The following is a 26,694-nucleotide window of genomic DNA, read 5'->3' on the forward strand; positions in this document are numbered from 1 at the left end:
TGTAATCTACCAAAGTTCAACAGTGTTGAACTTACTCTGTATTTGTATTTAAGACATCCTCCATGAGCCAATGTATGACCATACTGAATTATTTTTTAACTTTTTAAAAATATGACAAATTGAGATATAATTCACATCACATAAAGTGCATGATTCAATGGCTTTTAGTACATTAGAGTTGTGCAACCATCTCCACAATCAATTTTATAACATTTTCTTACCTCCTCAAAAGAAACTCCATACCTACTACTAGTCACTCCCCATTCCCTCCTAACCCCCAGCCCTAGGAAACCACTAATCTATTTTGTTTCTATAGATTTGCCTATTCTGGACATTTCATATAAATGGAATCACACAATATGTGATCTTTTTGTAACCAGCCTTTCACTTAGCATGTTTTCAAGGTTCATCCATATAGTGACATATATCAGTACTTCATTCTTATTCACAAAATATCCCATTATATGGATATACCAGATTTTATTTATTCATTCATCAGCTGATGGACATTTGGGTAGTTGCCACTTTTAGCAAGTTATTTCTGCAGGTTTCAACTTATTCTTCTATAAAAATGAGAGTTAATGGCTGCCTTTCTCAGAGGATTATGGGGGGTACGTAGGGAATATATGAAATACATTCTAAACCGTAAACCACTTCAGGACTGTGAAGACATTTTAATATTTATATAACATTGTATAAATATTGTGATCCCAAGGGCCAGCCTAACTTCCCTGAGCTTATGGCCTATTGTTGGCTAACTCAGGGCAATTAGGTATCTCCCTGGTCTCATCTCTACGTAGTCCATTCTGCTTTTCTTCTAGGTAATGGACTGCATCTCTCGGCCCTGGCCTATCATCTCATCCACATTTGTTGCTAGGAGACCAGGTTAGAATATGCTTAGCTCAGTGCAATCCACTGCCACTGTACGGAATCACTCAAATCACAGCAGAATGATATTTGAACGTCAAGGCAGTCACATTTCATACCAGTTTTTACCAAGACCAAGGAAAAGGGCCGAAGCCATAGGTGTTAAGGGCCTAGGTTTACCAAATATCTTGCCAACATTTTTTTTTAAATTTTAGGTTAGCGTTCTTTCATAGTCATGTGTGTCAGGGTAACTTCTCCCCGTTCAGCCATCATGTAAGTTTGCTAAGGTAATGCAAAAATATTTTAATATTAGACCACGAGAAAATGAATTAGGAAGGAAAACCTGTTGCCATATTAAGTACAAAAATTAAAAAATCCAATTTAGATATAAATACTATTTGCTCCCATAACTTCCTGCTATTCTTTGCAGGAATTGTACAGCTATAAAATGTGTGGGTGCAAGGGGGACGGAGGGAGAGGCCAGGGTGGGCGGTGGATTAGATAAGAATGATTGTTTCCTTCACCACTAGTGGCTGTCTGAACATAACTTCCCACTTTAAAGCCTTGGTAAGAGCAGCTGGGGATAATGAACAGTGGTTAAAGATGCTTTGTTTTACATTCAGCAAAAAGGATCATTAATACCTCAACTGTTTTTTGTTTTTTTTTTTAACCAAGCCTGTGGAAGGGCTCCTGCTGCTGTTGATAATCATGGTAACCCTCAGGGTAGCAGGGGCAAAGGGGTGGGTAATTCACCAGAAAATGGTATTCACTGATTTGGATTATGTGCACCACTGCTCCTCTCCATTCACGTGCTTAATTAAGAGCTGACTAGTACAAAATAAATGAAACTGCAATTCTTCACTGGAACTATCTGGGGAGCAACAGAAATTCTGCCGGGAGGGTGCGTGCCAGAAAAACTCCTTTATTACTGTCTCCCTATTATATTTCCATTCTAGAATCAGTGTTAATGTCACATCTCATTCTCAAGGGGGCAAAAGGCTTGAGTCCAAGAGACATCTTATTGCAATGGTTATACAGAAGAAGGAGCAGTACAGTTTCATCTTCATTTTATCAAGGGTGAAATCAAAGCAAGGAGCTGTGACAAGGACAATGGAGTTGGTCTAGGGCATAACTTGCAATCATATCAGGGAAAACTGTAGTAGGAATGCTGATTATAGTTGGCTCAACCTTATCCATGACATCGTATTTCACATCATTCAAAAGTTTTTGTAAAAGTCTCTAGTGACCAGCTGGTAGACTGCCTGGGAGTCATTCCCATTTGTTCAGTCCCTGAAGGGAAAGCAAATGGAATTGCTTTCTTACAGTTCAATTAGGCAGATCTGGACAGAGGGCATTGAACTTAGTTCATGAAGGGTGCCAAAATCCACACTGCTCCTTTTCAAAAAATGCATGGAAAGTTAGAGCAAGAAGTCAGGGCCCCAGGGTTCTCAAAATAATGCTTCATCACCTCTCTCCCCACTTCAAGATAGTGGCCAGCACACTGTTGTTGAATAGGTAAGACAGGTAAAGAGAAATCATCGGTGAGGTCTGCCATTCTCACAGTCCTTTTGATCACACTTTTCCCATAATCTTAAAAATAAAACCATAAACTGAAGGTTTGTTTTAAATTACCTAAGTCCCTGAAATAGAAGAGTAATTTATTTTTAGTATTAAAGAGATTAACAATAGTTGTCTCATTATTCTGACTTATCCATATTCAAACTCACCTGCTCAGAAAGTGGCAAACCCATAGAGTTTCTGACAATCTCTACTTAAACCATTAAAAAAGGACTTACGACAATAAAAATAATGTGCATAGGAAAGATCGAAGAGTCGAAAATGCCAATCAGAGCTATGCAGAGAGAAAGAAGGCTTTCTGTGATTGAAATATGATTTTTGTCCATGGTTGAGGAAGAAGATGCTTCTTTTGGGAGCTGAGAAATTAAAATAAGAAAACGTTGGTATCCAGATTGGATGTCCAGGTACTTTGCTGTGCTATTTTTGGCTAGTCTAATGCAATCAACTGGAAAAAGAGGTCCAAGGAAAAGGAAGGAATTCTCAACCTGTGATCATCTCCAGCCCCAGGGTTAGGACTGAGGACTGAATACAAATACTCTCAAGGCCTGACCTTGAACAGCAGTAGGACAACCTAGAAAACTAATCACTTAGTATCATCAGGTCAGGCCTGTTGTGAATACCCAGGTCATTCCATCCCAGCACCCTTGTACTAGAGACTCTTGGAAGAATGGGCACTACAGGTGAGACAACGGTACATCTAGAGTTACATGACTTAAAGGTAGTAACCCACAAGGATGGAAGTAGTAGCCCATAACACTATCCTTCAGATGATCGACACGACTCCACCTTTAGGGGCAGCAGCACAGAGGAAATCCCCAATAATTTCAGGTTAGGTAGGATTTTGACTCACATAACTCATAGTAGAAGCTACAGGTTCTACTCTATAAAATATATGTACAGCATAGACCCAAGAGGCTGGGACACTTATAGGGAGTGGCAGAACACGTGGTCTTCAAAGATCTGCTTCTCTCTTTCTGGGAAGACCTTGTCACAAATTGGACATTTCAAACAAGGGGTCAGCATCTGCTGCTGCTCCAAGATGTGATCACAAATGCCATCAGCAAAGTCTGATTCGCAGATGGGGCAATTCCTGATGGAGAGCTGGGAGGAAGAACAAAGAGTCAGTATAAATGTAAGTTATTTGCGGCAGAGACATGTTCACCTTGTTTTCCACTGTATCCTCGGTGCCTAGCATCAGTGGATGAAACAGAATGCACATTTGGAGATATTTCTTGGATTAAAAAGGGCAAATATTGCTGAAGCAGCCCACATAGCGTCTAGCCTGGAAGGGACACTGGACATGCCTCGTTTGGCTAGCCACCTGGTTCATATGTCCTCCCTACCTCTGCTACCAAACTCAGCTCAGAGGTGGAGATCTTGGGCTTTCTTCTCCCCACCTCAATAGGCTGGCTCAGCTTTAGGCCCAGAACAAACTGACCCAGGTGACCTCTGGAGTTATCAAAATGAACCAGTCTCCCTATGGTTCTCACATGAACTGGAGCAGAAAGGGAAATTTTCTCTTTTGATTTGATGTGAGCAATCTCATGAATCAAATACTTACCAGGCTGGGGGAAGAACTTTCCTGGATACCTGGGAAATTAAAAAGATTCCATTCAATAAAAAAAATATCATCCCTAGATTCTCTACCTGTGTTCTGGTAGATACCTTCTGTAATTTTCACTGTTCCCTTTCTCCCCACTGCCTGCCTCTTTCCCATATGCATATATTTACTTCTAATAGAGGGGATCTAGTCAAAGATAAGGAGAAAAGAAAAAAAATAATGAAATGGCATGTTCAATAACCCTATATATATGTGCTACATAATCAGAAAACACAATAAACCTACTTTCAGAGTGGGAAAATAAATGAGATTTTAATAAAAATAGTAACAATTTAACAAGGAAGCAGTCTGAGAATAGATTTTTAAGACTGCATCCATGCAAACACTTATTTTTCAAATTAAACGCTTAGACATATTTTTAAAGAAAAAATAAACTTGTTCCCCTGCCTGTTGCAAACAGCTGGTTGTGATTTTTAAGATAATTCTACAGCTTTAAACTGCCTAAAAAATGTAAATGAGATCTTATATTGCTTTTGGAGGCAAAAGAGAAAAGCTCCCTGTTTGGCAAGGACATGTTACCACAAAAGTCCCTGAGTGACAAGCATAGTTTCGCCCCCAGTTCTTGTCCTACCACCCAGGAGTCTCTGCGGCGCTCGCTCCTGCTATCCTGGGTCAGGCCATCGGAGTGGCTGGGCGGCATAACCTGCCCCTTGTGCTTCCACTGCTAAGCCTTAATTAGCTTCCTCAGCTTTGTATGTGTATATCTTCTACATAAAGACATTTCTCTGATTTATACATTTGGTATATAGCCGCGGGACTCAATTTGTGTCTGCTGCCTCTAGGCGAATGATCTGATTTGCGTCTTCTGGATTCAGATTTATTTCTCAATTAACACTTCTCGCCTGGCAATCTTTCTATTAGGTCCTCAGCTCCTGCCCAGCAAGTCTTAACAATGCGACTGGTCTTAATTAGCATCTCAGAGAAAAAAAAATTTGGGGGGGGAAGGGGAAGGGAAAGGGATGCAGGCAGGGGTCTTCCAGTTAGAATGGCAAGGTTGTCTTACCAGAATAGGGGTTCCCATAGACAAGTCCTGGATTTTGTTCTGCACCTTCCTGGTCTGAAGTGGGCACTTGGTAGGGCAAAGAGTCCAAATCCAGACCCATGTAATTGAGCAATCTGCGGTTCTCCTTCTTCAAAAGCTAAGGATAGAGTATTTATAGACATGTTGAAAGACGGTATCAAGAATGGCCATTAGGAACTGGCTAAGAGATGCCCATTATAGGTAATTCTCAATTAGCAATGTAGCACCAGAGAAGCTCAATAGGTGATAATCCACAATTCTTCAAAAGGGAAGGCAGCAGTCTCCAATATTCCAAAGATCTGAGTTCTTTATATCTGAATTTAAACATATTTACTGAATTTTTAAAATATTAATACAAAATGGAATTTTAAATCTCTGACTACATACCAACTGAAGGGGGGACAAAAGTTGTGTGGATAAATGAGGATGGCAAGAGCTACATTAAGATTGAAACTGTTGTATATTATTAAAAGCAGAATATTTCTTTCAATTTCCTTCCTATAACAATTTTCTTATGCAATGTAAATACTCATCTGAAATAATTTTTCTCTTGTTTTATCCCACCAAATGGATAAAGCAACAGAAAGAGTGAAAGGAAGGGAGGGCAGGAGAAGATAATGAGAAAGACAAAGAATGAGGGAGGAGAGAACAAGGCGAATGGCACAGACAGCATTTAAAGTTTTTAGAAAAAAATAAAATCAGTAAACCTCCCTTAATGTTTAAGAGGGCTTTATTATAGTTATTATCAAATCTTCCAAATACCAGTCTTTTCCGTTGTGTTGCAAACTGTGCGTGTACCCTGTCCCTCACTACCAAACTAATCCAGGAAAACAGGGATTTCAAACTTAAGATATACTTATCTAAATCAAGAGAATGGAGCCTGGGCACCACAGCAAGACCCCATCCCTACAAAAAATTTAAAAAATTAGATGGGCTTGGTGGCGTGCCCTTGTAGTCCCAGCTACTCTGGAGGCTGAGGTAGAATCGCTTGAGCCCAGGAGTTGGAGGCTGCAGTGAGCTATGATAGTGTCACTGCACTTCAACCTGGGCAAAGAGGAAGACCCTCTCTCTTTAAAAAAAAAAAAAAAAGGCAAGACCAGAAATAGATCCCAAAAGCCTTCTGCAAGCCTGGCATGGTGGCTCACACCTGTAATTCTAGCACTCTGGGAGGCTGAGATGGGAGGATTGCTTGAAGTCAGGAGTTAGAGACCAGCCTGAGCAAGAGCAAGACCCTGTCTCTACTAAAAATAGAAAAAATTAGCCAGGCAACTAAAATCAGAAAAAATAGGTGGGTGTGGTGGCACATGCCTGTAGTTCCAGCTACTCGGGAGGCTAAGGCAGGAGGATCTCTTGAGCCCAGGAGTTTGAGGTTGCTGTGAGCTAGGCTGATGCCATGGCACTCTCGCCAGGGCGACAGAGTAAGACTGTCTCAAAAAAAAAAAAAAAATCATGACAAACATTGGCATAAATGATATAATCTAAAGTAGAAATTATTGAGAGGGAATTAGTGTTTAGTAGGTATGAAGTTTCAGTGTTGCAAGATGGAAAAGTTCTGGACTTAACATTACTGAACTGTATACTTTAAAATTATTAAGATGGTAAATTTTATGTAATGTGTTTTTACTACAATTAAAAAAAAAAGCAGAAATGATCCCTTGGAAGCATAGCCTAGACATGTCACAGGGAGCAGAGATGGAGAACTGCAGCAGTATAGACGGAGTAGCCGCCAGAGTGCACAGACACGTATCCTTTGATGCTGGGCAAAAGCATGAGCGTGAATTCAAGTGCAACCACTTTATTTGCTGCCATATCATCCTCAATCAATCAATTAACAATAACTTAGTGTTTAACACATAGCAGATGATAAATATTGGTTGGATGAATGAACGGAACTAATGAATGAATGAACACACAGCATTTATTAGGGGCCTACCATGGGTCCAGCACTGGTATAGACCACCACTTCTGCTCCTGGTTTGGCAGCAGAGAAAAAGGAAAAAGTCGTGCTGAAGGAAAGGGGTCCCCCAGCTAGCAAAAAAGTGATATAGGATGTTATATCCCCCAAGGCAATACTTACAATAGCTGTGAAGTTAAAAGCAAAAATAAGTTAGGTCTTCCTCAATGCTGCTTCTTTCAGGGTAACTATTGCTATGCCAAACAAGTTTTAGTTGTAGAACAAAGACAGGGTTTTGTGGTAGATCAGGAAACCAGATTAAATTTACCCTTTGTTTAGGAGCAACTGTTTCACCCACTGTCCCAAAAAGAGCCCATTTATTTAACTTTTTATCACTACATCTCTGGGCCACCCTGTTCCTTCCCCTTAAAACCTTGGGGGTTTTCTACTTTCTTTCATACACTTACATCATTTTCTTTTTCTATTCTCTCTTTCTCTCTCTGCAGAGCATCACTTAGAATCTTGTTCTCACCCAGTCTTCTTGACAGGTCAAAGTTCTCATCCTGTCAACAATAAAAAATGAGGATTAGGATCACATATTCAATCTGGGTCCAAGGTGGGAGATTATAGAGGATCTGGCCTTCCAAAGGGGTGGGGCTGGGATGGGGGAGAAGGCACCTGGGAGGAAGGTACCATGGATGGGGCACTATAGAAAGTGACTCAATAAAATGCCCAAAGGCATCAGCTGGCATTAAGATGCTGGTTTCTTCTGGTTTAGCTGGGAGTATAAGTGATCAGAGAGAGAAAAAGTAAGCTTGGAGAACACCTCAAGACTAACTTCTCAGAATTAGGGATCAATGGAGCCTTGTTTAATCCCATCCAACCATGAAAACAATCATTTTTGTTTTAAGTAAACACCTCACTCAATGAAGCCTGAAGCACTTAGGTTTAGGATATGATTCCCTCCTACAGCGTGAGGACAGGCATGTGGACTCGAGTTACACTGAGAAAGCAATGCTGGAAGGCATTTTTCCAAGGCCACGAGGAGCCCAGACTGGGGTCCTGAGCTTCCCCATGTGATGGGCTGACCTAACTAGCTTCAAGCTTCAGTGCTTCCCATCTCCTATCTGCGTACATACGCATGCGCACACCTCACAAACACACTTAAGCTAATCCTACTAGTTGTGGTTTTTGTTCCATGATTTTTTATTTGAATGCTGGTGCCCAGACTGCTGTGTGCTTCTAGCCGACCCTGAGGTAGTAATGCGAGAGGGGCTACCCGATGACAGTGCTCACTGCAGACTCCTTGCTCCCCATCCCCATTGGCTCCTGCGGGCTCTTCTGGTCCTGCTTCACTTCCTCAAAAGGCAGAAATGAGAAAAGGCTATCTGAGTCTGCACAGAAACCTGCTCAATGGTTACAAAAACCTTCCGTGACACCTATGGCTGAGCTGAGGCCTACACTTCCAGGGACCCCCATGCTATTAATAGTTTCTGGCTTCATACTACACCCCTCCTCTTGTTAGTGGAAAGATAAATTTCTCTCCCTAACAAGGGTGTACAATCTTCTGGGCTTGATCTAAGAACCACAAATCTTCACACCCCTTGTTTTCCTGGGCCCCTTATCTCTGGCACCTACCATTGCAGCAGCCCTGAGTTGCCTGATCTGTTTGTGAAGTCGGTGACACTCTTTGTACTTCTCTAAGAAACAGGCTTTCCCGGCCTCTACCTTTGCCTTTAGGCGTTCCACCTCTTGCACTAACTGCTCCTCCACTGCTGTTTTCTGGTTCTTAGGCTCCTGAAGCATAAGATACATAGTCCCCATAGTTAGAGGCCTTTGGGATGCATGAGGAGTAAAGAATTGCTATCAGCCAGGTGGGGACTCTAGGTCTGCAAAATATTCTATGAAAACCAAGCAAATCCATACCTGTCACAAGGAGGTTAACACCTTGGAATGACTACAGATTATTTAAAAACAGTAATGTTTTTGCTATATCAGATGTCACAAACTTGAATGTGCCTATAGGGCCAGGCAAGTAATGTAATCGAGTGAAGGAGATGAATGCAACGAAGCAGCGAAGACTGCAGCTAAACGGAGGACACACGACCCCTCTAACGGGCACAGCAGTAACCCAGCACCAGATACTGCTGCTGTGAAGCAATGTGGGCTCAATGTGGCCAGATCTTCTCATTTTTCAAAAGAAGCTGGAAATACAAAATTCTTACAGGAAATATTCCCATTATAAAATGCTGGTAACTCATTTCTATAAAAACATCATTGAGGCCAAATAAAACATTTCTGTGGGCTGAACTTGACCCGTGAGCTGCTGTTTTTCAAACTCTGTTCTACTCTTTACTATATCACGCTAAAGCATACAGTATCTTATATATAGTAGGTGCTCAATAATTGACTGAATAATAATATGACTGGACGATGCATATATGATGTGAGTTACAATCCCAACAGCTGAGTATCCCACAGACAGCAGGATTTCTCATGCCTTGAGACCAATTCAGAAAATGGGGCTTTCAGGTACCTTTTGGCACCATGAGGCCTCTTTTCCAACAATATATTACAGGAAATTATTAGTTGAGTAGGCTTTCATTACTGTATTACTGAACTCAGGATAATTTATAATAATGATAATTGCTAATACATTAATTATAACAGAATTTGCTTTGAGTGGTGTATTTTCCTATTGTAGAGCTCTTTATAACCATTCATCTGCTGTTTCCACAGTAACTCTATAAGTAGGGGTAGAGACTATTCTGTGTGATCCCCAGTCCGAGGATCTGTTTACTACAACCTGTTAAAAAATTTAATACTCAAATATTCCCTTATCATTCATCACACATTAGAAATGCCCGCCTCTCCTAAACATTTTGTGTGTGGTAGATTCTCTGTCCTTTTGGGTAGAAAGCAAAATATCCAGAGGTGAAGGCTATTCCAGCCTGCCTTACTTATCCTCTCCATCACTGAAAATAGACCCTTAGCCCTTCCTGTCTTCAGGCTCCCTCCCACATAGCCATCCAAAGACAGACATGCCGTTAACTCATGTTGCTTCTTCGCTGCAGCCGTTTCTTTCTGCTTCATCTCCTCCACTGTCTGCTCCAGCTTCTTCTGGTGCTCCCTCTGCACAAAAACAGACGTCAGTACCAATGCTGGGAAAACACACACACGCACACGTGCACCAGGGAGCTGAGGAGCAAGCAGGATGCAGGGGGAGAGGCAGGTCTTCTCTTGTTAGTTTCTGAGTAAAGCCATGAGATACCTCCTTTCAGATGGCTTTCTCTGAGACCTTTCTCAGAGCCAGTGATTTGCAAGTGTACAGAAAGAAATGATGTATGTTTTCTTGCAAATGCCTACAAATGTTACTTTCTCCCACGACTCTACCTGTTCAGTTAAACTGAGAAAGAGCTGGCCATTTTCCTTTTTCAGATGCTCTAACTGCTCCGTCTTATCTTGAGCTTCCTGAATAAGCGCCTCCATTTCTTTCTCTTGAGTTGACAGCTGTGCCTAAAGCAAAAACAGAGAATATAACCAAGATATAAAAGAAGGAAAACAGAACAGGAACAATGCCTTTTTTAAAATGTACAGTAACACAAAGGGATGTGTTTCCCTAGCAGCTCCCAAATATTCCCTTAAAACTCCTTTACTTTTCAGTTCTACTTTATACCCTAAAATCTAAGACTCAACTGGGCCTCCCAGAGTGTTAGGATTACAGGTGTGAGCTACTGCATCTGGCCCAATGAACCACTCTTTAAAGCCCCTAAGGCATAGCTTCCTAAGAATGAAAGTAGTTCTTCTATCTGCTTTATATTCTAGGCTTTTGAGTAATTTTTTTGAAAAAATGAAGGTTTAATCATTGATATAGACTGTCATCTATCTTAAGGGCTCATGATAAATATAAATTGAACAACTTATTACGTTCCTTGTGGACCATGACTGTTAAAAAAAAATTGAGAATGGAAAAATGGGATGAAAAAAAAATGGAATGGGTAAGGGGATTACCTGGTCCAAGGATGGAAAACATTTAACCTGGAACTCTAGTTTGACGCTGTGAAAGGGATGCCATTAGGCACTCACTACAATGAAATGCATCTTTCTGGGCCACCAAATTGAAGTGACTGCAAGGCTAAGAAAATATCCTTTGGCAAAGGTATGGCATTACCTACCTGAAGCTGATCCACTCTCATTCCCATCTTCTCATTTTCTGAGGACACCTTCTGGTTTTGTTCTTTCAGTCTGTGGAGGTGGAGATGACCATGTGAAACATTCACTGCTTCCGGGTCAGCTTCCTCTGGCCTTAAGTGATTTAAGGCTGGCTTGGCTCTATGCCTGCAGAGTTATTTTAAAATCCACTAGTCTCCACTGTAGTCCTGTTTTGGCTTCCTGACCCCAAACAACTGCAAGTGTTCAATGTCTAAAGTTAATACTTGAATTTGGATCATTTCTCCTGACTATTCTGATACCAATTCTAACCTAGAATTAAAAAGCTCATGATTTAAAGCGGGAGAATCATACCTATCATTGCCCTGACAGTGTTTTCTAATGAATTCCAGAAATCTAATCTGACTCTATGTAAGGGTGGCTATAATATAGCAGCTGCTCCCATCCGAGAATTACAGGACACACTCACTGAAGCAGCTCTGTCTCCCAATAGTCCTTCTGCTCTTTCACTTTCTGTTCCAAGTTCTTATTGATGCTCTGGAGGGTTTCTAGCTCCTCCTGTAGGTTGAAACATCAAAGGGACAGATCATTTCTAAGATACTTTTTGTTTATTGAGCACTTACTATATGTCAGGTATAGCATGACACAGCAGTGAATGAAATATCCAAGTAAAGCGATTTCCACACTAAAATATTTTTAATATGTTCTTCCCATGTTAAACATGCATCTACCTTAATTTCTCTTCCACTGGAGCTTGTATTTGTCCATTAATTCATCAAACAAATATTTACTGAGTGGCCACTACACACCAGACACTGTCTGGGACTGCAGACACACCAATAGACAAAACAGACAAAGCTGCTTTTCTCCTAGAACAGTGCTGTCCAATAAATTAATAAATCACATATATAATTTAAAAATTTTAGTAGGCACATTAAAAAAAAAGTAAAAAGAAACAGATAAATTAATTTTAATAGTATGTTTAACCCCAAATAGCTATAATATAATTTCAACATGTAAATGGAAATCTTTTATATTTTTTCATACTAAATCCAGTACATATTAATATTTTATGATTATATTACAGCACATTTAGATAAAGCCGCATTTCAAGTGTTCATACTGGTCCTAGACATTTGTTTTTTTCTTTCTCAATTTCATTCTATGCTGAAGTCAACCTTGTGCATCAATATCAACTCCCTGCTTTTAAGCTCTAAGCTTCTCCAATTTCTTGTTTATAGTCTTTAGAGAAAAATCCCTCCTTAGCTTAGTTTCTAGCATTATCAACTCTCATTCATCACCTGCTGATTTGAAGGATGATTCAAAAGAGGAGAAGTAACAACCTTACTTTATCTTTTTTTTGTTTTAGAGACAAGGTCTTGCTTGTCACCCAGCTGTGCATTGATCACAGCTCAATGCAACCTCAAACTCCTGGGCTCAAGCAATCCTCCCACCTCAGCCTCCCGAGTAGTTGGGACTACAGGTGTGGGCCACCAAGCCTTGCTAATTTATTATTTTTTATAGAGACAGGGTCTTGCTATGTTGCCAGGTTGGAGTGCAGTGGCCATTGATAGGCGCAATCCCATTACTGATCAGCACAGGAGTTTTTGACCTGCTCCTTTTCTGACCTGGGCCATCTTAGGCAATCTGGTGGTTCCCACACCATATTGATGCCAAACTTAGTGCAGACAATTGGCATAGCTCACTGCAACCCAGAACTCCTGGGCTCAAGCGATCCCTCCTGCTCCAGCCTCCTGAGAAGCTGGAACTACGGGCCTGTGCCACCATGCCCGGCAATACAGCAATACTAACTTTTCTCTCTCAACATCTACCTTCTAGCTAATCAAAGCAAATATTTCAAACTACAAACAGGCAATGGGAAGAAGCAGTCAGACTGCCTGGGTTTGAATCCAAACTCCATCACTAATCACTTAAACCCTCTAAGCCTCAGATTATAAAACTGGAATAATAGTAGCCCCTATCTTAAAGGTTCGCCATGAAGTTTAAATAAAATAATCCATATAAAACTGTTAGCACCATGCCTGTTCAAAAATACTGGTACAAGGGAGTGAGATCATAAGCAAAACAGAAAATGGTGCTGGATGAGAGGCACCATCCAATTCTGGTCTCCATGCTCCAATTTCACCTTTAACCAGCAGCCGTACCTGCTTCCTCTGGAGCTCAGCCTGCATGTCTGAGTTCTGCTTCTGGAGGCTGACACAGCTGTCCTTCAGCTCCTGGTTTTCTTTGCAAAGCTCCTTGTTTTGCTGCTCAATCTCTTCCACCTCTCCCTACAAACGAACATTCCATGAACTATATTTAAGTCCCTTTAGCAGCAAATTCCAAAAAGCTGGATAGTGAGGGTCTGACTGATTCCCATTCACTGAAGTGACATTTGTCTACCCCAATGGGAGCATCTCCTCAGTACGTAGGTAAGGGCGTGGGAGAGGTATGTCTGTATAATTGCAGCATTACCAAGAAAGATAAGCAAAAATTAAGGCCATAAAAAGTTAAAAGGGGATAGAAGAGCATAGATTCTTTCTGCAGACACTTAGTATTATTTGTCTCTCCCCATGGACTTAGCTACTTGAGGCTGGGACAGTTTGAATTGATTCTTCCTCACATCCCAGCACTTATCATCGTGCTAGATAAAAAGAAGGTGTCATGTTAAAAGACTGAGAAAGTAAATGGATCTAATATTCATGTATGCCAGGTGCTGGGTCAGAACTAAAAGAGATAAAAGAATATTTGGTGCTTCTTTCCTCAAAGGAGCTTATATATATTCACTGTGCTAAGATGTACAGATGACAAAAATTAACCAGAAAAGTTAAAGGGAAAACTGAATGCCAACTGAGTTACAGAAGTTTTAGAGCAGAAAGAAATCATTTATTATTATGACTCTTGTTAACTAACGTTCCTAAGTTATTCCTGAGTGGGTGTGAGCGGTTACTATATAAAATTTTCCCAACAATATCTGTTAAATATTCAATAAAGCCCTATTGACTCAAATTCCACTGGAATTGCTACTCTTAATGGCAGAAAGGGACTTAGGTGAGATGCTTATAGACCTGAGTGGTAACAACCAGGATGTCCTCCTCATTTTCTGCACGGAATTGGAAAGGGATACTTGCTCCCCGGACCACACCATCTTGATCCACATAGCAGAACTGGTAATACTCATCATCCTTGGGCAGGTAATAAGCTGAAAACACAAACATGGTTTTTAATCCAAAATTAAAAGACTTCCAGAAAAGTAAAATTCTGGAAGCTTTTTTTATCTGCCTCAGAAAACTCAAGCTCACGGGAGTTAATTAGTCTTGGCTACTGTCGTCAACATCTTTGATCTGGTATTTTTCTCACCTTTGAACTGGACTTCCTGTTTGGCTGATATGTTGTTTAGGTCAACAGGCAAAGTAACCCACATGAAGGTGTAATACTCACGGGTTGTCTTCCATCCCACCTGCAATGACAAGAGGGTCTCATTTAGCACTTGAAAGGGCTCAGGAGAAAATCCTTATTTGGGCTGTATCTTCTTAAAATTCACTTACTTTTTAATGTGTATGTGTTAATGATACAATAGAATGAGTTCATTATGACAAGATTTGCACATCACGGCTCAAATCTTATTTTCTGACTTACAACAACTATATATGTGAAAATACCTGACACAACTAAAAATTGGGGTACACGTACACAGTTCAAAATACCAGTCTTGGAAGGAAATGAGAACTGGCTCCGCAACACCCAGGACAAGAACTCCAAAAACTGTACCTCCAAGTCAGACATAGAGATGAGAGTGATTGGGGGTAAAAGGTCTGGGATTATGAGCCCTGATCCTCTGACATGGTGTTCTCAGAACTTCTATAATAAATCAGAAAGCTTTTCTGACCCACCTTTCCCATTGGTTTGTCTTCTACTGTGTCCAATTCAGCCTTGTCATATACCAACCTGGTTATACTACTGCATTTAAAACATGCATTCTTTTGAATAATGAGTGTGTTGGGGCAGAGGGACAAGAGGGTTCTTAGAATACGAGGCGTCAGATAAGAGAGTCCAGTAAGCATCTCTGAGCCCCTGCAGCCTGCGGTGGTACAGGAAGCAGGAATTTTATGGAGTCCTCATTCACATCCTGGAGTTTCTTAATGCACTGTGACTGGGAAGACCTAGAAATTACTGCTGTCTTAGAACAAGGAAACAACTTCCAGCCACCTGCAATTTCTGTCCTTGGCTGTTTCACTTGAGTAGTCCTGCTCCCAGGCTGCCTTGGAAAGATTTTAAATGCCCAGGTCAAGAGTATGGAGCACAGGATTATACACTGAAGGAAGGAAAGCTGACTCCTACCTGCTTTAGGTTCCATCACTGCTGGTAGCTTTCACTATACTGAGAAGATGTAACATATTGCACGTATTAAAAAACATTTACTGAGTGCCTTTATAGTTCTCTTTCTCTAGTGTTTTTCTTTTCTTTTCTTTCTTTTCTTTTTTGAGACAGAGTGTCGCTTTGTTGCCCAGGCTAGAGTGAGTGCCATGGCGTCAGCCTAGCTCACAGCAACCTCAAACTCCTGGGCTTAAAGCGATACTACCGCCTCAGCCTCCCGAGTAGCTGGGACTACAGGCATGCGCCAATTTTTTCTATATATATTTTAGTTGGCCAGATAATTTCTTTCTATTTTTAGTAGAGATGAGGTCTCGCTCTTGCTCAGGCTGATCTCGAACTCCTGACCTTGAGTGATCCACCTGCCTCGGCCTCCCAGAGTGCTAGGATTACAGGCGTGAGCCACCGCGCCCGGCCTGTGTTTTTCTTAATGAATGCGTAACAAAGGCTTTTTGGTGATAAAGATATTAACAACAATCTGGTAGTCGTAAAGGCCTCTTCTAGGTATTGAATGCAATAAATCATAAGATGTAAGGATACAGCAAAATATGCCTCGGAGCAGAAAGCTGGCTAAGTGGAAAATATCCTCACTAAATGTGAAGGGGGTAAAAGATTGCTCAAATCTTATGTGGAAGATAAGAGCACACCAGAGAATAGAAAGGAAGCCATTGTGTCTTCGAGGGGACAACACTCAGCAAATGAGAAGCAAAATTACATTTATAGCCATATTTTGACCCTGCCTGAGCCCAGTGGGAAGAGAAAGAACTATAAATAAATTTCAGTTTTATATATTAAGGAATCAGAACAGGGTTGAAAAGGCTACACCAAAAGCTCATCAGAACATACTAGGGCATGTTTTAGAGTCTCATTAATACACACCCCATTGCTGTAAGCATCTCTGAGCCCCTGCAGCCTGCGGTGGTACAGGAAGCAGGAATTTTATGGAGTCCTCATTCACATCCTGGAGTTTCTTAATGCACTGTGACTGGGAAGACCTAAAAATTACTGTTGTCTTAGAACAAGGAAACAACTTCCAGCCACCTGCAATTTCTGTCCTTGGTTGTTTCACTTGAGTAGTCCTGCTCCCAGGCTGCCTTGGAAAGATTTTAAATGCCCAGGTCAAGAGTATGGAGCACAGGATTATACACTGAAGGAAGGAAAGCTGACTCCTACCTGCTTTAGGTTCCATCACTGTTGGTAACTTTCACTATACTGAGAAGATGTAACATATTGCATGTATTAAAAAACATTTACTGAGTGCCTATTTGGCGCCAGGAATTACCAGTGTTAGGGGAGATGAGGAGTTGAAGAATGGCCTGATTAAGGCTACACTGAAAGAACACTGGGGAGAGCTTTAGAAGTGAGAGAGGAAGGATAAAACTTTACAGTCAACTCTTCATTCTCTAATTTACCATCTGTTGTTCAAATGAATTCAGCAGAGCAGAGGAGAAAAAGCAGAGGTTTGAGAGTCAAACTTGCTGCACCACTTACTCCCTGTGAGACCTTGGGAAAGTCACCATCTCTCAAAGATACTCATTTTACCCACTTGTGCACAAGAGATAATACTACCCACTTCGGGGGCTACTGTGCTGTGAGAAATAAACACATACACACACATAAACAACCTCAATAAAGGCCTAGCACATAGTATGTCCTCAGGGTAGATGTTCAAGACAATAGCTTTATGAACAATGAATAATAGAGGTCTTTTTTTTATATTAACCATTATTTCCTTATTGGGGTTTGGCAATATCTCTGAAATGGATGAAGTGTTCCAAATATAGATGCATCTTCTTTTTTTTAATGCTTTAAACACTTGTTTTTTAAAAGTACAAGACTTTCATTTGGTTTATGGTGAAGTCCTCACTGGGAGTTCCTAAGTGCTTGGGGAATATAACTGGTCTAAGCAAAACAGAAATATAACTGTATTCAAAAAAAAAAAAAAAAAAAAAGAATTACAGGCTGGGCAAGGTGGCTCACACCTGTAATCCTAGCATTCTGGGAGGCTGAGGCAGGAGGATTGCTTGAGCTTAGGAGTTCAAGACCAGCCTGAGCAAGAGTGAGATCCTGTCTCTATTAAAAAGAGAAAAAAATTATCTGGGTGTGGTGGCGCATGCCTGTAGTCCCAGCTACTCGGGAGGCTGAGGCAATAGGATCCCTTGAGCCCAGGAGTTTGAGGTTGCTGTGAGCTAGGCTGACACCACGGCACTCTAGTCTGGGCAACAGAGTGAAACTGTCTCAAAAAAAAAAAAGTTACAGACTACATTTCAAAGCCTAGGAATTTTTGAATCATTCTCCTTTTCATTATTTATATCTGTACTGTCTAATATGATAGCCATTAGCCACATGAGGCTATTTAAATTAATTAAAATTAAATAAAATTTAAAATGCAGTTACTCAGTCACACTAGGTATAATTCAAGTGCTTAAGAGCCATATGTGGCTAGTAGTTTCTGTACTGGACAGCAAAGGCACAGCTCCATTGCAAAAATTCTACCAGGCAGTGCTGATCTATGTGCTTTGCTACATATGGGGAAGAAGAAAAACAACAACTACCATCTACTTTCCAAGATAGAAAACACTCTGAGTGTGTCAGTTTTCTGTGTTAGAATACCCTTTAGTCTGATGATTCGATATCCTGCAGTCTCGGGAGCCATCATGACAGCTACCGGTGTCCTGTGGGTTGTCTACTATCCCTACTCCACACGCCAGTCTTGTTACTTACAGCTTCCATTCCTCCATCAATAAGCTCGATATTCCAAACAATTAAGGAAAAGGCATTCAACAAGGGATGTAAATGAGCCACAGCTCCTTCCCAGTGCAGTCAAGAATGGTGTCTGGTTTCAGGATGAACAGCATTGGCAAACAGGCACATGACAGACTGAGATGTCAAACCAAAGGTCACTGACGTTGGGACTCAGCAGTATAAATTACTTAAGTTTGACCTTTATTTCCTGTCTCTGGAAATAAACATTTGTCACTATGGTGCGTGTGAGATGTGTAAGAGGGAGAGACACGGATGGGAGGGAGCAGGGGACACAGAGAGTAAGTTAATTAAAATTTTAAAATATCATTTCTGTACTTGAACCGACAGGGTGATTAGACACTGGAAGAGGTCACTGAGGGAGCTCATCATAAACTTTCTATCCTTGGAAATCTTTACAAAGCCGTGAGACACACTTATTCAGGAATAAACTTTTTGGATGCAGGACGTCACACTAGATAACTTCTCGACATTCTTTCCAGATTTATTATATCTGTATTAAAACAAACTAAACACTGTACCAAGAAAGGAAGTAATGTTTAATGTCACGGAAATTACATAAGGGGTCACCCATCTCAGTCAAGCCACACATAAATATTTCAAAATAGGATTATTTTAAAAGCATTTCTATTTGGTTTTCAAAAGCAAAATAAAACCTGGGGATTGTATCATTTGCCATCTTATTTCACTTGAGACTGAAATTAAAACTTGAGTCCCACAGCACACATTGGTGTGTTAAGAGCGAAGGTCTAGGGAGTTTAGTTTAGGATTTTAAAATTGGTCACACATAATATACAAAATGCTTATAACACACACAGAGGGTCACACACCCAGGTAACTAAGATTCACCTCTAGGTCCTGGTCACTTGGTAATAAATTAACCACTTACCCTGAAGATGCCAATCCAATCCTTTCGACGGGGGATGAAATGCTGGGTGAGGGTGTAATGGCATGTGATGTCCCCTCCAGGGACGTAGAACTTTTCCACACTGTTAAAGATGACCTGAGAGAAATGACAATGATCCAGCAAGACAGCCGATGTGGGGGGATCTTCTAATGTCTGTTCCATGGTGGGGGTCCTGTTATGAAATATGTAACAGAGCAAGGCTCAAAAAGCGTTGTCTGAAATGTTGGAGATTTCTGGGCTCTCATCCAGGGAACATTCCGTTCAAAGCCAACTCATGAAAAGCAAAATCCTGACAAGTATTGAGATCACACAACTTGCTTTCTGTTTCACTTTGAGCCATTTTGCATTCATAACTTCCTACACTATTAGAATTTTCTGAGATTATCTTTGACCTCTTCACCACAGGCACCACTACCCTAACATACCCTAACTCTCTGCTTGTAACTAGTTTGTCCCCCTTTCTTCAAATGCCTTAAATAAACAAGGCACCCAAGAGAAAATAGCTGGGAATCATAATACTTAAATTCTAGATTTTTCATCCCAACAGCCCTATTAGGAAAGCCAATCTCTCTGGAGTTCAGCTTCTCCATTCAATTCCATTTATCTATGATTACTAGGCCCTTGTATAAGTAAACACTCCGCAGGGAGCTGGGGATGGGAGGGGGAAGAAAGACATAAGAGAAGATTATCTGACATGCAGTGGTGACAAGCATGGGTTCTGAAATTAGAATGGTGCAGTTCAAATTCCAGCTTCACCACCTACTAAATTCGTGATGGGCAATTTACTTAATCGACTGGACTCTGTGCTTTTTTCCTCATTTGTAAAATAGGGCTAATAATAATCCCATTCGGGGTGTGTGTGTGTGTGTGTGTGTGTGAGGTCTACGTGAAATAATGTAAAGTGTCCAGCCCTTAAATCAGTGCCTGCCATATAGTAAGCACTCCAGTACTTAGCAGAGTCTGCACAAAGCAAGGGTATAACAGATGTTAGTGATTATCACTGGTACAGTCTTTGTCCTAAAACAGATCCCAATCTAATACAGAGGATAGATGAGTATACAAGTGACTGCCAAATGAATGGAAGAAGTGAAAAATGCTCTGGGGTTCAAAAGAGGGAGAGATGAAACTGGTTAGAAAAATTTTAAAAAAGCTTCAGGGAATGAGTAGAATCTTAGATTAGCCCTCAAAGAAGATTAGGATTTTGACAAGTGGGTTTGTGAGTGAGGGCATTCCAGGTGAAGGAAACAGCATGAGTCACTGCAAAGAACCAGAAAAATGCAGCATGATTAGAAGTCAGCGAGAAAGTTTGGATCCCTGTCTATAAAATGGGGATAAGAACCTGTGTTTCACCTTTCTAGATCACAGTACAGATAAAATGTGATCAAGAATGGGAAACTAGGCACCTGTAGTCCCAGGTACTTGGTAAGCTAAGGTAGGAGATAGCTTGAGGCCAGGAGTTCAAGTCCAACCTGGGAAACATAGTGAGACCCTGTCTCTTAAAAAAAAAAAAAAAAAAAAAAAAGGAAACTATTTTGGAGGTAAAAACAATTATTGACACCTGATATTTCCTGCCCCTCAAACAAATCACATGCACTGTCTTCTAAATGCCTGGCAGGTCTAACATTTAGTCAGTCCATGATTCTCAACCCAGGGTTTTACTAGGTATTTAGAAAAACTCAACCATATTTTCTTCTGTTCTCACACCACAACAACCACCAACACAAAAGACTTCTGTGACAGAAGGAGGGTGGGGACCAACTGGGCATCCTCCCGTTCAATGCTAACACTGTCTACCCAGAGACAGCATCAGATCCCACAGGTTGAGGACTCCGTCCCCAATACTGCCCCTCCCCCCACAATACCAGTTGTTCCTCCAGAATTTCCGACCGACCTTCTTTGTGTTCAATTAATTTGCTGGTGGGGCTCACAGCACTAAGGGAAACGCTTACATTTACCAGCTTAGTATAAAGGATATTACAAAGGATACAGGTGAAGAGATGTGTAAGGTGAGGGACAGGGGAAGGAGCACAGGCTTCTACGCCCTCTCCAGGTGCTCCACCCTGCAGGAACCTCCATGTGTTCAGCTAGCCGGAAGCTCCCTGAACCTCGTCCTTTAGGGCCTTTTATGAAGACTTCATTACTGCCAACTCCCCAGAAGTCAGTTTTTCACAAAGAAGACAATGGGACTTCGGGGCACTGAACTGTCTATTCTTGGGATTGAGCTGAGGAACTAAGAAATGCATTACTTTCTTGTTAGTGACACAGTTTAGCCACATCCTCAACCTCAAACCTCAAGACAGTTTTCCATGGTGGGGGAGGAGTCACACTCCAGTCCAGGTCAAGACTTTTCCCCATCATAAACTGAGATGAGCATTTCTCTTGCATGCTATGGGAGGGTGGGCAGAAAGGTTTTTCAGCTTACAGACCCTTTTTTCCCTAGTGGTCTCCAGTCATGCTGAGGCCAGCACGTCCCCTCTGTTCTAAGCCTGGAGCACCAATTTATCTGAGCCTATAAAATGACTGAATTTGTCCTTTGACTACGGATCATATAAAGAACACTCAGTTAAGAATGACTGTAACAGAGGGAATGGCCTGGGGTGGGGGGAGGGGAAAACAGCAAAGATGTTTTCTGTCTCTTTAAAACTTCTCCCACTCTTTTTGGGAACTGAAGTCTGCAATCCCTGCCTTGGGCAGGTGGTCAGGAGGGGCAGGGGAACATCTTTTGTTCTTCCTGTTACAGGAGATAGCTCAGCTGAACTGTGGCTCCATCCCAGGCCCAACTCTGGCCTCCCAGGTAGGGAGAGCTCACAGGCTTTGTCTTTGGCAGAGATTAGAATTGAGATTAGAATTATTAAGGACGATATCCTAGAATTGAGGGCCCTCCCTTTAGAAGCTCTGTATTTCTGCTTAGGGACGGGAATTTGGATTTTGAATTGAGTGTCTGCCATTTTTCCTCCTTCGCTGGCAAAATAATAAACTTCTCTTTTCTTCTCCTCAAACCACTTGTTCTCCTTCTTCTGATGTGGTCTCAAGGACAAGTGCTGAGCTCTTGGTAACATGACTTCAGGGCGTGCCCCTCAGTTAATCTAAGAATCTTACTCCCAGTCCTCTTCCTTCATAACACTGTCACCACTGTATACACAACACGATGCCTAAGGCATAGTAATCCTGGATTAAGTATTTGTTGAATAAATGAATGAACAAGATATGCAAATCATTCACCAAATTGTGAAAAAGGAAAGGGTTCTGTAGGTTAGGGTGACTCTGGAGCTAAGAGCTCTTTTTTTTTAAGCCTTGGTCTTTATTTGTTGTCTACCGTTGAGGAAGCTACTGTTTCTCAGCTTTCTCTTTTCTAAAACAGGGTGAGGAGATGATAATCTCCAAATGCTAAATCAATTCTTGGTATGGCTGGTTCAGCTGGCATGGCTGGTTCAAGTGGCACAGTGCCAAAAAACAAAAGGCACAGATTTGATTTCCTTAAGAACCCATCAAAATTCACACTCCATTACCCACTTCCCACACAAACTCTAGCAAGCTGTTTTGCAAATGGATGCTACTCTGAAAGGCAAGACCAGCCGAGGGCATGGGTGGCTTAGTACAGCCTCTCTTTCCTTACTAGAAAAACAACCAATCTAAGTTAGCTCATGAGCAGACCACTGAAGAAAGGACAGCACATATATACAAAATGACACGAAGGCGTTCGTGTTCTGAGGCTTGAGTGTTTAGTCAAAGGAAACTCTATCTCTTTTTTTTTTTTTTTTTTGAGACAGAGCCTTGCTCTGCTGCCTGGGCTAGAGTGCCATGGCGTCAGCCTAGCTCACAGCAACCTCAAACTCCTGGGCTTAAGCAATCCTTCTGCCTCAGCCTCCCGAGTAGCTGGGACTACAGGCATGTGCCACCATGCCCAGCTAATTTTTTCTATGTATTTTTGGTTGTCCAGATAATTTCTTTCTATTTTTTAGTAGAGACAGGGTCTCGCTCTTGCTCAGGCTGGTCTCGAACTCCTGACCTTGAGCAATCCTCTCGCCTCGGCCTCCCAGAGTGCTAAGATTACAGGCGTGAGCCACCATGCCTGGCCCTATCTCTTTTCATTCATCTGAAAACCTAATCATCTGTCTGGAAAAGTCAACAGCTTTGGTTCCTTGCACGTCAAAAATGCAAGAGACTCCATGAAGTTTCCCATTTCAGAGATCTCATCACCTTCCCAGAAGGGACTCAGAGGACATCCAATGGCACTCTGTATATTCAGAACTCAACCATTCTTGAAATAAAGGTTCAAATTCTCCTCTGCAAAAAGTGGGGAAGAGGTTAAGGAGGCAGGTAGATTGGAGAACAACAGTGGCTTCCCTTCTTCTCCTTTTTACCAAGTTGAGGACACAAAGGGCCATGGGTAAACCTAGAGCATGACCACACCAACCTGAACTGGGTCAGTGAGAAGTATTCCATTCAACTTTTCCTGGAGGGAAGGCATCTGCTGAGTTTTAAGGCCAGTGATCCTTAAAGTCTTTCCTTCCTCTCAGTGATAAAATTCCCTGGGAGAAATGGGATCCAACCATGGTCTGGGAAATCACCTTTCTGACAAACAAGTCTAGAAGTGAGTGTTTGTAGGAGGGAGAGGGAAGGAAGATATGGAAAAAAATTGGAATGATTTAAGCATCAATGTCCCTCTCCTTTAACCACACTTCCCACAATAGAAGCTGTCCACCATTCACTTCTAATTTGGCAGTAATTCATATAGGCAAGGAAGAGAGAAGAAATATAAGAGCAAAAGTTAAATTTAGAAGCCCAGAGAACTACTGACTTATGAAAAATCAGTGGGATGAATTAGATCCCCTAGAAATTATGAAATGGTATTCTACCTAATCCTTACTCCTACCCCCAAATCAAAGAAGGAGCGATCAGGGAAAACAAATAGCTATTTTTAAAAATGAAACGATCAAGCATAGGAAAATACCGCAGATTCCACAACTGTGAGAGGCACTTTACTTGGCATCTGACATAGTAGTTACCTTTTTTCCCAGCTCAGTTTCCAAAAGATTAGAGTCCTCAGAGGAGCTAGCAATAAGAGGAATGTATTTTAAAATGAGTCCCCTGAATTGGCTCCTGGCTTCTAACAAAACCTGACACATTTTCATCTAATGAGCTTTTCAGACCTAATATACTACTCCCAGGACTGTTTCCACAAGGGTATAGATCCTCTTATGTCTCCCAAAGAAAAGGAAGAGTCAGTTCTACTTCTGCTCTTTCTGAGCAAATCTGTAAACTGCACTGATATGTTTTTTAGCACAAAAATTTTTAACATGCTCAACATATTTACATTAGCCTTTTAAACCAGGGGGCACATTTCAAGAGAAATGAAGACTATAGGTAGCTTCTCTGGATTAGTTCACAGAATGAAATGAAATGCTTCCATAGCCAAGAGAGAAATGCAAATCAATTCCTCATTTGGGAACAGTAAAAAGATAAGTCAAACTCATACTTAATCGAATTCCTTCATCCTTCTGTACTTTACTTTCTAAACTATCAGCAATTAGCAAAATGGATGAACTGATTTGAGCCCCATTCCTCCCTGGCCCTGGCAGAGATGCTTACATATAACTACCCTTAGAGAACACTGGCAGGGGATACTATGGGTGTGTAGAGATGGCCCTGAGACAGGTAGCAAAAGCAAAGACACAATCACTGGTCCTAAAATTATTGAGCCACTCGCTCTAGTTGAAAATTTCCAATTTCATTCTAGTTCCTTACCTAAAACTTTTCAGAGTGCCTTATAAAAATTTTATACTCCCAGGAGGCCGTTAACACTCCATGTTAACAACTGTTTCAATTGGCTGTCCACTTTGTCCCAAGGCCCTCATCCAACATACCACACCACCACAGTACCTGCACCAGTTCTAGGGGAGAACAGAAAAGTAGTTCTGGGACATGAGATGCAAGCAACTGAAAGAAACTGTGAAAAGCTCAAAGCTATGTATGAAATCTCCATTTCACTGAGACTATCCACTTTTTCCTTGAAAAGGGGTGACTCTACTATGCCATGTCTCTGTGACATGGGCAGTGACAGTGTTTTAAGTGTAGTGGAAAGGGGACTAGGCTAGGGGCCAAGAGACTTGGGTTCCTGTCTTAGTTCTGCCACCAGTTAGCTCTGAGAGCATAAGCCAAGTCACACTATCTTCTTTTGGCTTCTGTTTCCGCATCAGTAAAATGTGTGGATCGGGCTAGAAAATCTCTAAGGACCTTTCCAGCTATAATGATGATCCTAAGTAAAAGAAAAAGGAAGTGAAAGAGTTCGTTTTAACTGTCTCTCTTTTCATCTAAGAAAATAAGAATGCAAGATAGTCTACCAATAAGTACAGCCACATTTTTAAAGGCACCCCAGATATACTATCCGACGCAAAAGACAATATGACTTGTTAGTGCCAGGTAGCTCAGGACTATTGACTACCCTTTTCAAGGTCTTTTCTACTCCACAGCTGTCATGTCTGCTAAAGGATAGAGTTTCAAGGCCCCCTGAAAATACCAGGGAAAATGAGCCATCTGGATATTAATCATGTGTTCTATATAAGCTACAAAGACCTACTGCAAAAAGTCCTTTGCTTTAAATGGTTTTTGCAATAGTGGAAAAGTTATAAAAATCATCTATATTATTCTACTCAGCTCCAACCACGGCCACTTGTTGGCTTGCATCTGGAGCAAAGAATCCAAGCGATAGGAAAAAGTTAACATGCCCGGTGGGGTTGAAATCCTATGTGAGTGGGAACATTAGCCCCCAAACTAAATTGGGCTAATGGTGGGTGGGGGGCGGGCAACGGGAGATCAGCTGTAAAGAAGCAGGGCACGACACCTCCTTTCCTTCCAGGCTGTCTAGAACATTTCCTCCTGCAATTGCAGAATGCAAACGGGAAAGTGTTTCGGGGGTTAAACCTACTCGTAGAGGGGTAAACTGAGGCCCAAAGAGAAAGTAACTTGCCCAGGACGAGGCGGCAGGGCCCCGCCTCTGCCTGGAAGCCAGGGGCGATGACGTCAAGGCGAGGGATTACGGAATCCACGACCTCGGGCCCTGGGGGGCTGCCGCCTCAAGACTCTCGTGTCAGAGGTGTCCCAAGGAGCCTCCTAGCTGGCCAGTCCCTGCAGCCCTGCCCTCCTCAGAGAAAACTGCCCCTTAACCCTCCAAGGCCGCGGAAGGGCCTCCAGGGCCTCTAGAACGCCTCTCCCACTTACTATCACCCTAGAAGGTGGACTGTGGTGAAACCCGAAACCAGCCGCCTCTCTACCCACCCTTGGACCTTTCTCAGGACTAGAAGTCAGAGTTTGGGCAGCCCGAGGGCCGAAGTGCCCCCTTCCACTGGAGGGACTCACCAGGGGTAGCAGCCAGCAGCAGCGCAACAGCAACAGGGCAGGGAATGGGATAGGGGCGGGGCTAAAAGCCCCAGGGAGAGCCTTTCCCGCCTGTTCCCGCCCACAACGTCACAGCGGGCAGCAAGCCCCGCCCCGCCGCG

General features: G+C 41.8%; 1 protein-coding gene across 1 annotated transcript; it reads right to left on the minus strand.

Annotated features, from left to right (window-relative positions):
* Positions 1-198: 198 nt before the first annotated feature.
* On the minus strand, positions 199-26,586 carry CALCOCO2 (calcium binding and coiled-coil domain 2). Its single transcript, XM_069482412.1, has 13 exons — positions 26,555-26,586; positions 19,178-19,367; positions 14,512-14,611; positions 14,220-14,353; positions 13,317-13,442; positions 11,621-11,709; positions 11,157-11,226; positions 10,375-10,497; positions 10,027-10,113; positions 7,449-7,544; positions 5,070-5,205; positions 4,007-4,035; positions 199-3,546 (listed from the first exon to the last, which is right to left on the minus strand). The coding sequence occupies exons 2-13, from the start codon at positions 19,355-19,357 to the stop codon at positions 3,370-3,372; spliced, it is 1,347 nt and encodes a 448-aa protein (XP_069338513.1). The 5' UTR covers positions 19,358-19,367; positions 26,555-26,586; the 3' UTR covers positions 199-3,369.
* Positions 26,587-26,694: the final 108 nt, after the last annotated feature.

Source organism: Eulemur rufifrons, chromosome 9 (assembly GCF_041146395.1).
Source record: "Eulemur rufifrons isolate Redbay chromosome 9, OSU_ERuf_1, whole genome shotgun sequence".
Classification (NCBI taxonomy): domain Eukaryota; kingdom Metazoa; phylum Chordata; class Mammalia; order Primates; family Lemuridae; genus Eulemur; species Eulemur rufifrons.

Bases quoted from the DNA above. Each gene is read 5' to 3' on its own strand.
- CALCOCO2 (XM_069482412.1), bottom strand. From the start codon at position 19,357: ATGGAACAGACATTAGAAGATCCCCCCACATCGGCTGTCTTGCTGGAT. The intron at 14,354-14,511 runs GTGAGAAAAATA...TTGTGTTTTCAG, and splicing joins ACAGGAAGTCCAGTTCAAAG to CTTATTACCTGCCCAAGGAT. The intron at 11,710-13,316 runs GTACGGCTGCTG...TTCAACCTACAG, and splicing joins CTGAGCTCCAGAGGAAGCAG to GAGGAGCTAGAAACCCTCCA.